This window comes from Hylobates moloch, unplaced genomic scaffold (genome assembly GCF_009828535.3).
Source record: "Hylobates moloch isolate HMO894 unplaced genomic scaffold, HMol_V3 SCAFFOLD_8, whole genome shotgun sequence".
Classification (NCBI taxonomy): domain Eukaryota; kingdom Metazoa; phylum Chordata; class Mammalia; order Primates; family Hylobatidae; genus Hylobates; species Hylobates moloch.
The window spans coordinates 41,366,707-41,384,792 of NW_026652283.1; the positions used below are offsets into that span (position 1 = coordinate 41,366,707).

Genomic DNA, 18,086 nt, shown 5'->3' on the forward strand with positions numbered 1-18,086 from the left:
CCAGATTTTCCTGGGCCAGACCCACGGTCTGCTCTGACCACATCAGATCTCCGTTCCTAAGTTAAATGGGGCTAATCATACTATAACAGAACGCTGTGGGACAGGATCATATTTAACAGTTCTGTGTATCTTGCTAATCTTTGTCAGCTTCAAGTCAAGAAAGAATAACCTATCACTGGAACCAATTCACATCCTAAAGTTGCTTCCAGTGAAAACTGGAACTCGTAAAACTGTGGTCAGAGACAGAGGCAGTTTTATGGAGATTTTTTTTCTTTATTGGGAAACGTAAGACTTGGGTACATCAAATAAAACCAATTTCTGGGGGAAAAAATCAAAACCCACAATAAAAAAAAAAAGTTAACACTGGGCCACAGCAGAACCCAAAGAACATATTCGTATAATTGAAAAATTCTAGGTGCTTCATAATTGACCTTTTGATACAAAATGACCTATTAAATTTGCAATTTGTAATCCTTGGTGTTGAGGTCCATAGGACAAGCTAGGAAGTCTTCAAACCTTGAGTTGAATTCCATAAGGGGTTATTTGGCTTTTGAATCCTGTAAAGAAAAGCACCAACACAAATAAATGCATAATCAAATAATTTAGATTCATTAACATCTAGTGGATAAAGGAAGGTATTCTAGAAGAGGTTTCTCAACCTCAGCACTATTGACACTTTGGGCATTCTGTTGGATCTGTCCTCTTGTGTACTGTACGACGTTTAGAAGCATCTCTGGTCTTTACCACTAGATGACAAGGCTCCTGAGGCCCTTGATAAGAGGGTCATGACTATGCCAAGTCAACCCTCCCAACACACCAGCTCTGGTCCTTACCACGTGCTTTTTCCTTAGCTCATTTTACTGTCTCCTTTCCCTATCTGGAGATACCTACCACCATCAACCAGTACTAGTTTTATCATTCACTCAAGCTCCTGCAGACAAAGTCCACAGTCCTCATGATAAGAAGTCACCTGCAACACACTCCATGTAACTAACTGTACTTATTGTATTCCCAGAGCTAAGCAGTGAGCACATATACAACCTCAGGTCAAACCACGAAGACAATGCTCATAGGAACAATGCTCATAGGAACAAAAATGAAAATCGCCACACATACGGTTTTTCCTTGTCTAAGAGGTAGCAGCAGCAACAGCGCCCACCTTCTGGGCAGCTTCTTTCTTGGCATGATGAGCCTGTAGAACTGCTACAGCTTCATCCACCTGTGAGAAATCTTCAGGTGGTCAGTGAATCTAGGAGAGCTACTCCACTCCTCCCCAGTGCCCAGACCTAGTGGTGGACCAAAGCCAACTGTACAGATGATCCCTAGGCTTCTGGTGCTAACTACTTTCCCAAATACCCATGGCAGCCTCCAGTCAGTCAAGGCATGACGAGAGGGGTCCTGGGGGCAGCAGATCCCACTTTCTGCTGCACCTGGGCATCCAAGTTTGCCCCCAATCTTCCCAAGCTGAGAACTGAAGCTGCAGGGTCTGAGCCCCAGCTCACCTTGGAGCGGAGAGACTCGGGGGACTCTAACATGTGCAGCAGCTCAGAGTTGTCTATCTCCAGCAACATTCCCGTGATCTTCCCAGCCAGGTTTGAATGCATTGTTTGGATGAGTGGGAACAAGCGTTCTCCTATGGGGAGGGTAGTTAATAAAAAAACAAATCAAATCCCAATAAACAATGGACACTGGTGTCCTAGCTGGCTTCAGGCTCTGGGCCCCTCTTCTTCTGCAAGCAAGTGGGTCACTCACCCAGCATCTGCTTCTGTTCCTGGGGGGGTGCTGCAGCCAACATGGAGGCAGTCAGTGGCTCCTGCCCCTGCACATGGACCGCAGGCTGGGGTGCCTGGGAACCAGGAGAGGCAGTGGGTTAGCACCAAGGAAAGGACAACACCTGATGGTGGTTGAGCGCCTGTTCAATATCTGAACATCTGACTATGTGAAAGAGGAGAGGAGGTGGCTGTCCTTGCTCTAAAGGAACTAATTTCAGTCCTTGAAGGATTGAGGGGTGTGGTGAGGAACAGAGTGGTATGGACGTAAACACAACCAATTACAATGAAAATGGCATGTTATCAGAAAGCGAAGTGAAACAGAAATAATAAAACAAACCTATAGTGCTAGGCAAGCATTTTCTGACATTTCCTTAATACACCCAAAGTTACTCAAGAATGAAAAGCCTTGTTATATAAATAAGGGTAAATACTTGTATACAACCTTTTTCTGAAAATTACAGTTTTCCTTTAGGGTAAATCTCAGTGCAGATCGGATCAAAGGGAATAAATATCAACACATTTATAATTACATTCCACATCACCTTAATTGTACCAAATGTTTTTGTATCAAATGCTTAAAAACTGTCAACATGCAATGTCAATGCTAGTCAAAGCCTTGCAAAGAAAAGGTATTTTACATAGCATCAAGTTCTAAGAAATCCCCAACTTAAGAGAGTATGAGACAGGGCAGTTAAAGAGTAATCTACTAAGCAGCTTATGGGCCTGAAGGCTTAGGGTGACACCTCCACAGCAAATTGCTATTAAGCTCTGAAACAAACTAGTTGCATCTAGAGCACAGGTCTAGAGACAGCAAGTTACAGCTTAGAAAATCTAAGCTCTAGGTTCAACACTTTCCCCTCCTACACACACATTACATCTTTGAAGCTGAACATCCGATCTGTAAGTTGAAGTTATTTCCTGCATTAATGTACCAATCATCTTGCAGAGCAGCCAAGGATCCAATTAGGTCACTGGATGTGGAAGTGACCTGGAGGCTCAAAGAGCTGAGTGAGCACATTATTTCGTACAAAGAGAGCAAGCAGCACTGGCTGCCTGCTCTGAGGCATTTCTGAGTGAACTGGCATCAGGCAGAGCACTTTTAAGCCCCTTCTCTCCCACTAGTGAGCCCCTGAAGGGCAGGGACAGTGAATCAGAACATAGCATCATAACACAGAGCAGGCATTTAATACCTGTTGAAGGAATCAAAGTAAAGCTTCTTTTACATCAAGTGGAAATGGGGGAAATCCTTTTAAGCATTCTGTCTGGTGGACCTCACCTGCAGAGGCTGTATGGCAGGATGAGGGCTGCGGACACTGGAGGCGTATTTGTAGGGGGCAACAGCCCGGGGAGCAGCAGCGGCAACAGCAGCGCGCGGCGCTAAGTTCTGCACAGCTGTGGGAACGCCTTAGGGAAAGAACAAATATGATTAAAGCCCATCAGTCTGGGCAAAGACCCGTCAAATCCCATCTTTCCCCCTTCTGTGTGCATCCAATACCACCTCCAGACTGGCAGCTGTCAGTCAGCCCTTGCTGGGCGGCACCAGCCCCACCAAAGTCCATAGCCAAGCGGTCCGGGCACTCAGACCCTACAACAGACCAGCAAATGCACATCAGTGTTGGCAGCAGATGTCCAACTGGCCACGTCCCACGGAAGGAGAAATTTCAAAGCACATTTACACAACACATTGCACAGGGGGCCACTACTACTTTCAAGGATGAGCCAAAGGATAACATACAACTCTTTCCACATCTTGGAATACAGGACATATTCTGTACACACTGTTTCCTTGTATTCCTCACCCCACCCAAATGAACAGGCTGCCTCTGTGGTCATCCAGTTAGCAAACTTCTACAACTAACCTTTTTCACGTGACTCACCGATGAGCAAAGAATGTTAAAAGCAACTGACACACCTAGAACTCACTGTTTCTCTGCTCCTGAAGTGGCCACCTAAGCACACAGCTAAGATTACAGAACCAGGACTCGATAAATTCGAGCCCAACAAACTGACCAACCCAGGGCAGAGCCTAGTCATCCTGACTCCCTCCTCCCCAGGCCACACTTCTAAAGGCCAGTTTGCTCACCGACTCTCTGAGTGGTAGTAGGGAGGCCACGAGAGGCCGGAGCATTACCAGTTGGAGCCAGATGGCGAAGAGTTGGACGAGGCCCAGACTGGCGTATAGCACTTGGCATTCCTTGGAAGCCTGGTGAAGAGAAAAATTGAACATCACTGAGAAGTGATGTGGACCAGAATCTAGGCTGTGCCTCAGAGCAGGGAAGCAGGAAAGGCAGGGGAGACCAGGACAGGTATATCCTGGGCCGTCAAATTACTGTTCCCCACCACCTACCTTGAGGTCTCCCACCTTGCTGCCAGCGTGGATTAGGCCTCATCTGTGCTAACTGGTTAGGTGTATAATATGGAGGCCTTCCCTGAGCCTGTAAGACAGAAGAATACCCAAACGCCCTCTTAAGGACTGAACCCATCCTAGAGAAGTATCTCATCTCACTAACCAGGACCTAAGCTAATTATTTAAATGTTCTTTCTATTCAAAAGCTGAGGGGTCAGCTAATGGGGACTGTTTTATGATACCACTGCCACTGTGGGTGTGTGTGTGTGACCATGGCTAAGTCCTTCATTTTTACTCGAAGGGTCCTTATTGTGACATTCTAGAACTCTAACAACGAAAAATCCCTCTCCCCAACCACTGCAGAATACTGCCAGCAGGCAGGTTCCCAAGAGCTGTGACCAAACAGCACACCCACCTGTGGGACTGCTGGCACAAAGTAGCCACCCGCTGCAGGCTGGAACTGATTTAAGATGGCATTGGCAGGAAGTGCTCTCATTCCAGCCACTCGTTGCATATACTGGTTGGTCAGGTGAGCCTTTCTCTCTTCCTTCCTCTGGGCCAGGGCAACATATAGTGGCTTGGAGCCCACAATGCGTCCATTCATCTCAGTGACTGCTTTGGTTGCTTCTTCAGGAGATGAGAAGCAGACGAAGCCAAACCCTTTGCTTCTTCCATCCTCCAGCATTACCTACAAAATGAGACCAGCTACTTAAGAAATAAGGTGTCCCTGGCTGGGTGTAGTGGCTCGTGCCTGTAATCTCAGCACTTTGGAAGGCTGAGGTGGGAGGGCTGCTTGAGCTCAGGAGGTTGAGACCAGCTTGAGCAATGTAGTGAGACCTCATCTCAGAAACACAAAGGGCCAGGCGCAGTGGCTCATGCCTGTAATCCCAGCACTCTGGGAGGCCGAAGTGGGTGGATCACGAGGTCAGGAGTTCAAGACCATCCTGACCAACATGGTGAAACCCCGTCTCTACTAAAAATACAAAAATTAGCTGGGCGTGGTGACACACACCTGTAATCCTAGCTACTCAGGAGGCTGAGGCAGGAGAACCACTTGAACCTGGGAGGCAGAGGTTGCAGTGAGCCGAAATCGCACCACTGCACTCCAGCCTGGGCGACAGAGTGAGACTCCATCTCCAAAACAAAACAAAACAAAAACACCAACCAACCAACCAACCAAACAACAAAAAAAAACAAACCTACAAATAGGAAAAAAAAGGATGTCCCTGGATGGGCACAGAACTATTCAGAAGAAACAGAAAGCCTGGGTTCTGCTGCAGTCACTGAGTCTAGGTCAGGGTTCTGGCATAGGATTTACCCCAGACCAACTAAGTCACAACCTCTAAGGCATCTAGGCGTTTTCTTTGAGTCCCCAGGTGATGCTAAAGTTCTGAAACACTATGAAATGGCTAATGATAAAACCAGGAACTCAAAGATATTTCCTGATACCTGGTGGATAGCTACCCCGGGTAACCACAAAACACCCTGACAGTAGTACTGAGCAATTTATTTTCAGATCTCATATGCTTCAAGACCTCAGTGGACGAAACTCTAACAAGCTCTTAGCAACGTCAGGATAACACTTTTGGAATACCACATGTGGACAGGAATCATAAAATGTTCAGGTAACCAATGACTGCCACCATTAATTCAATGAGATGACCAGCTCAGAGATAGGCAGCCTAGATTCTAATCTTACTTGCCTTCTTGAGGCTCAATTTCCATGAAATACTCCAAACAGCTACAAAACCACAGGTGTACTGGTTCAGGCAGTCTTTTTCCACATTAAGTTCATCATTCACAAATGGCATTTTTCCTAATAGAGAAGGTTATTCACTGTCTTCTCTGGTGTGATTGTCATTGTTTTATGTCTTAGTTAATGGCCCAGAGAGACTCCTGAAGTGGAGGATAGGGAAGTAAAGAAGTGCATTGGCCGGGCGCGGTGGCTTACGCCTGTAATCCCAGCACTTTGGGAAGCCGAGGCGGGCGGATCACGAGGTCAGGAGATCGAGACCACGGTGAAACCCCGTCTCTACTAAAAATACAAAAAATTAGCCGGGCGTGGTGGCGGGCGCCTGTAGTCCCAGCTACTCGGAGAGGCTGAGGCAGGAGAATGGTGGGAACCCGGGAGGCGGAGCTTGCAGTGAGCCGAGATCGCGCCGCTGCACTCCAGCCTGGGTGAGAGAGCGAGACTCCGTCTCAAAAAAAAAAAAAAAAAAGTGCATCACCCCATAACTCTCTACCAATGAGGTGGGCCAGTAAGGTATGTGAAAAAAAATGCCACATCATCATCATGAAAATGGTGACAATTCAAGGTATGGCTCTTTTGCTCTCTTAACAAATGCCAACTTGACTACTAGGCAGATAAGCAAGGATAGAAAATCACTCCTTACACTGATGAGGGCCAGTCAAGGGGGTCACAGCAAAAATGAAAGGGTTAAGAACTGGGCAAACCCACAGTTGGCCTCTGGCCAACTCCCTACTACAACTGATAACATTGCTTTCCACATTCCCAGGTTGGGAGCAAAGTCCACTAAGAGCCAGGGCAGGGCCACTAAGCCCTTACCAGCCCACATGGCTTCCCTCCTCATCAACTAAAGGACTTTGTGGCATCTGGTACACCTCTGTTTAGCAAGAGCGGAGTCTGCATCCGGCCATAACTCAAAATGTTCAGATGACACCAGTTTCCATCCTGCTCCCGAAGTGCCAAGGACAAGCAGGACACCATCCCCATGTAGTCAGCATTCTCTTGTTCAAGGACTAAAATTCCTTATCTCTAAAATGAGGTTCCTACTTACCCTAACTCAGTTGATATGATTATTAAAGAAAATCAAGCAAATGATGCACATTACGAAACATGGAAAAACCTTCCACTCCCCTTTCCTCTCTTTTTAAGACCAGGGTGGAAGTTCCCAAGCCCACCTCCAAAATCTTCAAAATACCTTCATTCTCAAGGAGAAAATGTGGCAGAGCTGTAGAGACAGGCCCCAAGACAAATGGAAAACAACCTGTCTGGATTTCCTCTGCTCATTCTGTAGCACCATCTGTCCCCACACCAGCACGAGGCAGCAAGGAATGGGAAAGATTCAGGTGCTCTGGGTTGGCAAGAAGGGGCTGGGTCAAATTCCTCTCCAGACTCCAGTGCTTGGGAAACAGTGTAATGTTAACCTAATGAAATGTCATTCTCCAGAATGCATCCAACAATTTTGCTAGAAAAACGCAGTAGCTACTTTCAGAAATGAACATAATTTAAATGCTATTCCTTCAATGGAACAAATGCCAATAAGCCTATAATGGAATACTACTGCTTTCAATCCCCAGATCTCAGTATAATACCTTAGCACTGGTAATTGATCCAAAAGGAGAAAATTCTTTCCTTAATTTCTCATCATCAATAGTGTCATCCAAGTTCTTAATGTAGAGATTCACCCCCTGAAGGAAAAAGATCACTGTTAACTGCACTTCTATACCACAAATATTCCCTAAGAAAGTGGTTCCCAAAGGGTGGCCCCCAGACCAGGAGCACTAGCATCTTTGGGAACTTGTTAGAAATGAGATTCTCGGCCTAACGCAGTGGCTCACGCCTGTAATCCCAGCACTTTGGGAGGACAAGACGGGCGAATCACAAGGTCAGGAGATCGAGACCATCCTGGCTAACACGGTGAAACCCCGTCTCTATTAAAAATACAAAAAATTAGCCGGGCATGGTGGCGGGTGCCTGTAGTCCCAGCTACTCAGGAGGCTGAGGCAGGAGAATGGCGTGAACCCGGGAGGCGGAGCTTGCAGTGAGCTGAGACTGTGCCACTGCACTCCAGCCTGGGCGACAGAGCGAGACTCCATCTCAAAAAAAAAAAAAAAAAAGAAAGAAATGAAATTCTCAGGCCAGACCCCAAACCCAATGAATCTGAAAAACTCTGGGGCTGGAGCCCAGCTATCTGTTTTAACAAGCTCTGCTGATGAATCTGATGCAAGCCCAAAGTTGTGAAACTACTGCCCTGAAACAGGATCATCAGTGCAGTCACCTTTTGTCACCTCTCCCCACAGCTGCTCTGGTGACCACTCACCCACCCCAGCAGGGGTCTTCTTGAAGCTATGCCAAACAAAGGAGTCTCATTTAAGTAAAAGGAACCTACATGGCTAACCTCAGCAACAGGCTGAGGCTTCCAAAATAGAGAGCATCTTGATGAATAAACTCATCTCGTTTCTGGTTCTATAATAATCAAGTCATATGTAGTAGGTATATATCCTTTTAAACCTGATCTTCTTGGGGAAAATGGGAAGAACACACTCCAAGTCCCCAAAAAGAAAGCCCCCTAAACATAAGGGTGTTCTGCAAATATTTCACAGCAAATCCCATTGCTAGGCTGGGCCAAGACCACCTTACCTGATATCGACTAATTCTCTCCTGTTTCAACTGTTCAAATTTCCGTTTTAACTCTGCCTGCCGTTCTACTTTCTTTTGTGCACGACCTACAAATATGATTTTACCACTTATTTCTTTTCCATTCATCTCTTCCACAGCCTAGAGAGGAAAAATATGTCTTTAAAATAAAGTTGCAGCAATGGGGTCTTATTCTGGAGGTCTAAGTCCCAGATATTCTTTCTACTATGGGACTAAAAACTAAATTCATTCCACCTTACACAAATCCAAACTTCCTCATCTGTAAAGTGAGGTTAATATTTAAATGGGTTATTGATCCAGATAATATAGAAATAGTACAGGTGTATAAACACAAGTGTGCTGACATGAGCCTAGGGCGATATAATATTCCGGCGCCAGTAAATTCTGCAGGTGCTTTTGTGGGTACTTAAGTGATACATGTTGAGGGTCTGGCACAATGCTTTGCCCACAAGTAGCTGCTGTGCTGTTATCAAATCAGCACTCACTGGGCTTTAGTTCTCTCACCTTTGCAGCAGAACAAACATCTGTCCTATTCTTTCAACAACTGATAGCCGAGGTGACAGGTATGTGCCAAGTGCTTTGTAAACACCTACATGAAGTTAACATGTGGAACCCAGGAAGATGATCCCAGAGTATAGTAATGTTACATCTACTACCAGATACTCAGACCATCCCAGCTCTAGGTAGGTGCTAGCAAGACCCTGCCCATACTCTGGGGCAACCTCTTACAAGCTTTTCCCAATCTTTGTGGTACACTCACCTTATTGGCATCCTCGTGTTTTTCGTAACTCACAAAGCCAAAGCCTTTGGATTTCCCACTGGGATCTCTCATCACTTTGACACTTAGGGTCTTACCTATTACCAAAGGACAGAACTATTAGTAACAACATCTTGAGCACAGCTCAAGGAGAGAAGGCTTCCCTCTGGAAACTCACTTGAAGCAAATCTCTGGAGCAGTGCCCTCATCTCTTAAGAAAGAACAGCTGGATCTGGTAGACTGTGAAAGGGGACAACGACCCCCAACTTACCAAACTGACTGAATAGCTCTTTCAGACTCTCATCATCCACCTCTTCCCCAAAGTTTTTGATATAAACATTGGTGAATTCCTTGGCTTTGGCTCCAAGCTCAGCTTCCCGCTCTTTGCGAGACTTGAATCTGCCCACAAATCTAAAATGAAACCATGAAGAACAGTAATTACCCAGAGAAATAAAACATGATGTCCAGGGACCCACAGGAATACAGGTTAATGACAGGAGAGGTTAAAACACAAGATCCCCATCCACCACACCAAGGAGTCTCAGAGATACCCCGAGTCCCCAGCAGAAAGAGAAAAAGGCAGGACTATCCTGTGAGGACCAGCCCCAGGGCTCCTGGCTTAGACCAGGGCTACTCCTACCACATCACACTGCCTTCATGAAGAAACCTGATGGCCATGTTTTTAAAACGTTCATTTCTGTGCAACTAGGTAAATGCATAGAAAAGGTCTGGAAGGATACAAACCAAACTGTTAACAGTGGTTAATCCTAGGTATGAGATTGTTGGAGTGAAGGGGCACCCTTTGCTTTTTAAATTTATTTATTTTGGTACTGTTATACTTAAAATTTATCCATACACTGGCATTTTTATATTTCTTTTTAGTGATATCTGTAGATCAACCACTGGACACACAGAGATTATAAACATAACCCCTCCTCTGGTATGTTGAATGACACAAAGGACAAAAATTATTTTGGCTTGTAACAGCCAAGACTTTATTGTCCCTTCTTCTCCCCATATGGCTTTGGTAAGTTCCCCCTCTCTGCATTCTACAGTAACAACCACACCAAAGCAACAAGGTCTGTTATGAAGTTTTTCTGCAAAGGGATGGGATTTTTCATTGTCACCAAGTATTACTATGGAGCCAGCCTTGTATTAGGTCACTGAGTCATAAGTTAGAAAATGGAGAACCGCGGGGACAATTTGGCATCAACCACTAGCGAGGGACCCATGGACAGACCTGAATCACAGGAAAGCCAAGGTCACACTGCTAGTATACATACAGCTCCTGGTCAGTCCAGGGCCCTCTCCACTCTGCCGCTGGCCAAGACCCCGACTCAGAGTGAGCTTAGAGCTGCTTTCCAGGCAGCCCCAGTTGTTGATGCTCACAAAACCCACAGACAGATGCCTTTAAGGGAGAGGCGGCAGGCAGGCCATGGCTTGGGCAGGAAGCCCTCCTTGGCGAGTCAAAAGGGCTGCCACGGCTCAGGCAGGGAGACTCACCAGCCCTGGAGTGGAGAGGTAGGAGCAGGCCACACTTGGGCCGAGAACCAGTAGCCGCCTTGTGTGTGCCAGTTAATACCGAGGTGGGGCCACGGCTGGCTCATGCGATGGTTGTTGCTCCGGACTGGGACACTCACACTTTGCGGTCATTGAGGAGCATGCCATTCATCTTCTCGATGGCCTTGTCGGCAGCCTCTTGGGTCTCGAAGTGGACAAAGGCATAACCCTTAGAGCCGTTCTCATCACACACCACCTGTCAAAGACAAGGTGGACCACTTTAGCACCACTGGCCAGCTCCTGAGACATGAGAACCTCAGGGTATCTTGTGCCTGAGAAGACTCTAGCCCATCCATGGCCAAAGGTGGCCAAGTACGCCAGTATAATTTTTCTAACACCTAGCACAGCACCAGGTACCTAGTAAGTGTTCCATTTACAAAGGTAGCCACTACTAAGATGCTTCTATTCCAAATGTTTTCTTCACTTTTATCAAAAACAAACAAACAAAAAATACTTAAAATTGGGTGCTGTGACTCATGCCTGTAATCCCAATGCTTTGGGAGGCCAAAGCAGGAGGATCGTTGGAGCCAGAAGCTGGAGACCAGCCTGACAATGGAGAGAGACCCTGTCTCTACAAAAAAGAAAAAAATTAACTGAGTGTGGTGGCACGTGCCTGTAGTTCCAGCTACTTGGGAGGCTGAGGTGGGAGGATGGCTTGAGCCCAGGAAGTCGAAGCTACAATGAGCTGTTACTAGACCACTGCACTCCACCCTGGGTGACAGACAGAGCAAGACCTGTCTCTTTAAAACACAACAACACATTTTAAGAGATCTAGGTGCAAACCACAGTGCTGCAGAAAACAAAACATTTTCCAAGGCCACAACAGATTTTCAGTGTAGTATGGCATTAAACATACTACCCTATGTTTTTAAGTAGTACCGTTTAAGTTTTAAAGTGCTCAGCATAAAACAGATACGTAGAAGGAATAGAGTGAATTTATGCTTCTAAAGTGATTAAGTTTCCTGAAGACTAGAGACACTTCTCTGGTCCTCTCCTTTCCCCCATCCCAAAAGAAAAACGTGGGCTTTCCAAAGGTAAAGAACAGGAAGAATATTTCAGGCTGAGGAAAGAACAAGGGTATGAAAGCGTGTGCTGGTTATGCTGGGTGTGGCCCCGAGATTACCTATGGCAACTTTTAGGATTCCATGTCCAGCATTTTGAAAATTCCCATACCCTGATGCCCAATTCCAAGATAGTTCTCCGTTTGGTATTTATCTTGTTTTCAAGAATCAATTAATTATTCTGCTGAAATCATTTAATCAATGTTTACCTTGCAGGATAGTATGTTTCCAAAAGCAGAAAAAGTATCATAAAGTGCCTTGTTATCTATAGATTTGTCCAGGTTCTTGATGAAGACGTTTCCCACACCAGATTTTCTCAAAGAGGGATCCCTCTGAGACCACATGATGCGGATTGGCTTTCCCTTAATCACATCAAAGTTCATGGTGTCCAAAGCCCGCTCAGCTATAAGAGAGAAGCACATTTCAATAAGGAGAGAAAACATCAGCTCCCACACGCCAACAGCCTAAGAACAGATTACTCCAGAACTTTTCAAGGTAATCACTCTCGATAAAAGGCAACTCTATTAAAATAAAAGGGCATCAGATTTCTCCAGCCTGCACTGTTAGTAAGGGTAGTGTAAGTTCCAGCTAATGACTCTACTTCATGACAGAAGTCTAAACACCCTTCTGGGTCTGTGCCCTTGTTGGATAAAGGGGCCATAAGATAATCTAAATGGCCTTAATGACACCAAGATCCAATGATAATACCTCACATTCGACTAAGCTTTACCATTTAGAAGAGACTTTGCAGACTACCACCCACCATGACTCAGGTGGGACAGCTGAAATTACAATTTTACAAAATGAACAAACTTACGTTTAGGGTAACTAAGCTGTGCAGCTAGCTAGTGATTACGAAACTAATACTAGGTTATCTGATTTATTTTTCAGTGAGGTATTGCATCAAAGTTATCAAGTCATTTAGTCTGCAATCCACCTATGGAGACAAGTGACAAAACCTATAAGCAAATGATCTGGGGGAAAAAAAAGGTGCTATCCCTGAATTCAGAATTCAGTTCAGTTTCTTTTATTTTCAATTTCTGAGAACAGACATTGATTTAAACAAAAAAGCATCAATCATCAAAATGGATACAACTGATCACACATGGAAAAGTTATCTGTACTATCACAAGGATTAAACCACCATACCTTCTGCCTAAGCAGACAGTGCACAGGTGGTAGGCCCTGCAACCACCTTTTGAAGCCTTAATGGAAGTTCTGTAGAATTCTAGGACTTCAGCTACCCTGGGTGCTCAACCAACTTCCCCATCCAGCGCCTTGGAATGCTTCCTTGGCTTCCCAACCAAGTCCATATGTACACCAGAGACAATTTAAAGAACCAAAAGCTGGGCCGGGTACAGTACGGTGGCTCACTCCTGTAATCCCAGCACTTTGGGAGGCCAAGGTGGGTGGATCACCTGAGGTCAGGAGTTCGAGACCAGCCTGACCAACATGGTGAAACCCCATCTCTACTAAAAATACAAAATTAGCTGGGCGTGGTGGCGGGCGCCTGTAATCCCAGCTACTCAGGAGGCTAAGGCCGGAAAATCGTTTGAACCCAGGAGTCAGAGGTTGCAGTGAGCTGAGATCGCGTCATTGCACTCCAGCCTGGACAACAAGAGTGAAACAGCGTCTCAAAACAAACAACAAAAAGAACCAAAAGCTAAAATATAACACCACCTGCCAGCCAAAACACTTCTCATCACTAATCGCAACAAGAATGCCCAGATCTGGTGGCCACTTTTCCTTAAGGCTATGATGGCATCTCGTAACGGTGACATCACCCAGAACCTCCTCCATGAGAGGATTTACACAGGATCAGAGCAGTGGAACCTGCTCCTTGCCTTAAGGCAACATCTCACTTAAGGAGGGGACAAAATTCCCCAACTCTGCCGCTCCAGAAGCTCAACTGTTTCATTAGCCAGGAGAATTTATTTTCACTCATTATTTCCAACAACTTTTCCCACGCCCTTCAGAAGGTGGGCTCATCTGTGTGGCAGGTAGTTGGGAAAAGGGGAGATGACAAGACAGATCCAAGTCAGGAACAGGCCAGGGAAAGGAGTTTGCTTGTGATGGCTATCAGAGATAGATAGCTGGGATCGCAAACTATTTCATTAATTAGCAGTAAAGGAGCCCATTTCAACACAGCTCCTCATCTATTTCCAGACAGCACTGCACAAGGCAAGCCGGCTTAGTCTGACAAATCTGGCTGCACTTATTTATAGCAGGGAGAAGTCCTGCAGAAGTATGTGTTGGCAGACACACTGACCAATGGCTTCTGTTATCTCTAAGTGACACGACTTTTGTTCAAAAGTCAAGAAGGCAGACAACAGCTAATGTGGTACATTATCCCCTAAAAAGACCACACTCAGCTACCTTTGCGCTCCTATGGCCATGGACAGAACTCAGCTTGGAGCACACTGGATTGACAGTAGCAATACCTAGTCCCTCTCAACACGTCCAATTCTCTGGTCTCAGCTGCAACCTGGGCAAGTAGTAACTCTGGGCCTCAGACAGAAAACAAAGTGGGGACCCCAAAACTAGGGACCTGGAGATCCTTTGCCATAGAATGGCTTGTTTCTCCCAGTAATGTTCTCTGCAGTTGTTCCCTTTTAATCTGGAGTCACGTGCAGCCTCTGATCAGGTTTCCTCTGGCCTCACTCCTGCCACGCCTGCAGCATACCTCTCTCCATGCTCCATGCTAAGGCCACAATCTGAGGTGGCAGAGCACTGTGCTGGGAGTCCCAACTTGGCTTCCAACTTTTTTCATTCCTTTTCCTTCTCAGGAGTCCTATTTTCTTCAGATTAGATGAAGTAAAAGGGCTCTGACGAGTGCAAAGCACTGTTACAGCTGAGGTGACAAATGCCACCAGATTTTCAAGTGACGCTTCCCCAAACTACCTCCACGACACTCTCTACAGCACACAGCCTGGATACCATTTGTCCAGAGTAAAGCACTTCTCCACTCCAGTGGCAAACACACAGACCAAGGAGCTGGCCTGGCGCACGCAGCTTTTGTGGCACTAACCTAAGTCTCTGCGAGAGTTTAATGCACAGAAACCTTCCCTCTGCCTCCTGCCTGCCCTGACCGATCCTTTATCAGCACAACATCAGGTAGTCAAGGTTAGTAAAGGTGGCGGAGCGAGCAGGAGCTTTACAATGTATAACTTTTGCGGGGAATTGTGTTTCAAACGTCCCGCGTTTTTGGCCAGCCTGTGAGGGGCACAAGCAAGGGTCTCTAACAGCCCAGCCCCACTGACAAGGACCACACACAGTGGAATGCCAATGGCTTCACTCTAATCCTGTTTTACAGTCTCCTTGGTTTCCACCCCACTACCAGCAACACCAATAAGTAGCCCAAGGTCACCCAGTTAGCAAGTGGTAGAAACAAGATTGAAACTCGAGTCATCTGATGCCGGGTCCACGTTCTCAATCTCTGCACCCTGCTCCCAGCTTCGGTGGCAACATGCTGTCGTGATGCCGCCCTCCTCGGCAGGAGGGCCCTGCCAGAAGACGACTCCCGGGGTCCGCCGGGCTCCCACGCACGTGTGGGCACAGCTTCTACTCACCGTCCGCCGGCTGCTGGAAGTTGACGTAGGCATAGCCCAGGGAGCGGCGGGTGATCATATCGCGGCAGACCCGGATGGACAGCACAGGCCCCGCGGGGCTGAACTTTTCGTACAGCATGGCCTCGGTGACGTCCGAATGCAGATCGCCCACGTACAGGGAGGCCATGGGGTAGCTGCTGGCCGCAGCGTTCATCTCCCCGCCCCCCACCACCCCGAGCCCCGCCAGGAGGACTTCTTATCGGGCCCGCCGCAGGACAAAAGGGGCGCCCTCGGAGCCCGGGCCCGCGCCGCGGCTCACAGGTGGCACCGGCGCGGCGAGGACGAGCTGCAGTCGGCGGGCTCGGAGACGGGACGGAAACGGGAGGCGGGGGCCGGCTCCCACGGCCGCAGCACCGCAGACAAAAGGCTCTCCGCACAATACGGCCCTCCCCGCGACTTTGCACTTCTTCGCGGTCCTGGTGCGAAGCTCCAAATTTCAAAAAATCAAAGTAGGAAAAAATTAAACGGGGAATCCCCTTCCGAAGGGTAAAAATCCTTTAAGAGGCGACCGGACGCTGCCCACGGCGGCCTCGGGGACACGCGTTTCTCTATAAATATAGGCCTCGGGCTCCGGCGGTTTAAGATTACAACCGCCGGGGCAGAGGGAAACCAAATCTTTGTGGGCGCCGACTCGGCGAGCCCCGGGCGGGCGGCGAAGGGCAGCGCGGACACGTGGTGCGCCGGGGCAGGCGCGGGGCGCGGGGCTCGGGGCCCGAGCGGGGGGAGGGCACGGCGGGCCGGGCGGCTCACCCCCAGGCCGACGGACGGAGACCGACGGACGCCAAGCGCGGCGGCGGCGGGCGCGGGGCAGGCCGGAAGCGTACGAAAGTGACTTCCCCGCGGGTTCTCCGAGGAGGATTCGCTTTTTCTTTTCCTTTTTTTTTTTTTTCAGGATTTTGAAGCGTTTTCGGATTTTTTTTTATCTTTTTATCTTTTTTTCCTCAGGCTGCGAAGCCCGAAAGCGGAGGAGGCGGCAGCGACCCGGGGCGGAGAGAGGCGGCCGAGGGAGCCACCGCTCCATTTATACCCGCCCGCCCCGGGCGCTGCTGGTCGAAGGGCGCCTCGCGACCTGGGCGCAGTCGTGCCCGCCCACTCGGCCCGGGGGCCCGAGGCGGGGCGGCCACGCGAGAGCGACCCGGCGCGGCCGCGCGGCGCCACAGCGACCCCTGGCGTGAGGAGGACCGCCCAGCTCGCAGCTGCGGGAGACCCCAGGGCCCCCTTCTATAACAAATAAATCTTAACACCCTCCCACCCATCACCCGGGAATGGAACCTAGAAGCCATTTAACCCGCACACGCATGAGGTTTAAAATTAAATGGTATGGGGCCGGGCGCGGTGGCTCACGCGTGTAATCCCAGCACTTTGGGAGGCCGAGGCGGATGGATCATGAGGTCAGGAGATCGAGACCATCCTGGCTAATACGGTGGTCTCTACTAAAAATACAGAACATTAGCCGGGCGTGGTGGCATGCGCCTATAGTCCCAGCTATTTGGGAGACTGAGGCAGGAAAACAGCTTGAAACCGGGAGGCGGAGGTTGCAGTGTGTCAAGATCGCGCCACTGCACTCCAGCCTGGGCAACAGAGTGAGACTCCCTCTCAAAAAAAAAAAAAAAAATTAATGGTATGCCGAATTGTGAAATGAAGGTGACATAAAATAAGTTAAAATAAAATAATAGGTGGTCCAATAGGTAAATGTCTGGGTCCAAATACAATAAAGATTTGAGAAGTTTTCAGGATACTGTTGACCTAGAGGTAGAATCATCATGAACTAGAAATGCAAGCAGTATCCATGGGTGATGGGATTTTCTGAAAAGATAAGCACATTTTGGTAAAGCTTCAATGAAACCAAACACAAGCATCCCCTCTGTTGACATGCTGGTGGCATTCCCGGACATTTAGTTTGTATTTAAGGGCACAGAAATACTTTCTGTTCCTATGTTTAAACTTTCTTCTAGGCTTGGATAATTATAAAAAGACTTTTCATCTGCATGAGGGTCTGGCAGGTCATTTGAAAGTCGTATCACAGGCCAGGCGTGGTGGCTCACGCCTGTAATCCCAGCACTTTGGGAGGCCGAGGCGGGCGGATCACTGAGGTCGAGAGTTCGAGACCAGCCTGACCAACATGAAGAAACCCCCGTCTCTGCTAAAAATACAAAAAGTAGCCAGGCGTGGCGGTGCATGCTTGTAATCCCAGCTACTCAGGAGGCTGAGGCAGGAGAATCGCTTGAACCCAGCAGGCAGAGGTTGTGGTGACCTGAGATCGTGCCATTGCACTCTAGCTTGGGCAACAAGAGCGAAACTCCATCTGAAAAAAAAAAAAAAGTCATGTCACTTTATGGGACTATGTTATATGGGACTGTCCACACGCATTGCAAGATATATAGCATCCCTTCTTCCATAAGTGCCAGGAACCACCTTTGCCATCACTGTGAAAACCAAAAACAGAAATTGCCAAAAGACACACAGACATCCCCCTTCAAAAGCACTGATTTAAGTAAATGACTGAAGAAATATGTGTATTTATATATTAATTAACTCAAATAAATGGTTAATCTGAGCCTACTCTATGCCAATGTCAA

The 18,086-nt window shown here is 47.6% G+C and overlaps 1 protein-coding gene and 1 non-coding gene across 7 annotated transcripts; both read right to left on the reverse strand.

The window, feature by feature from the left end:
• Positions 1–249: 249 nt before the first annotated feature.
• On the reverse strand, positions 250–16,605 carry PABPC4 (poly(A) binding protein cytoplasmic 4). 6 transcript variants are annotated; one of them, XM_058442070.1, is made up of 17 exons: positions 16,258–16,603; positions 15,469–15,934; positions 12,109–12,302; positions 10,919–11,034; positions 9,550–9,689; positions 9,282–9,376; positions 8,504–8,641; positions 7,456–7,551; positions 4,535–4,807; positions 4,120–4,207; positions 3,856–3,975; positions 3,271–3,357; positions 3,049–3,176; positions 1,753–1,846; positions 1,503–1,633; positions 1,117–1,219; positions 250–557 (listed from the first exon to the last, which is right to left on the reverse strand). In XM_058442070.1, exons 2-16 carry the CDS (start codon positions 15,659–15,661, stop codon positions 1,130–1,132), a joined length of 1,983 nt encoding a protein of 660 aa, XP_058298053.1. In that variant the 5' UTR covers positions 15,662–15,934; positions 16,258–16,603; the 3' UTR covers positions 250–557; positions 1,117–1,129. The 6 variants fall into 6 exon arrangements, with proteins under 6 accessions (XP_058298053.1, XP_058298054.1, XP_032016259.1 ...); XM_058442071.1 differs by having other exon boundaries at positions 4,135–4,207; positions 15,469–16,605; XM_032160368.2 differs by having other exon boundaries at positions 3,904–3,975; positions 15,469–16,604.
• LOC116474015 (small nucleolar RNA SNORA55) lies at positions 7,079–7,213 on the reverse strand. The gene has a single exon (XR_004249558.1). It is a non-coding gene; the product is annotated as a small nucleolar RNA SNORA55 (small nucleolar RNA).
• Positions 16,606–18,086: the final 1,481 nt, after the last annotated feature.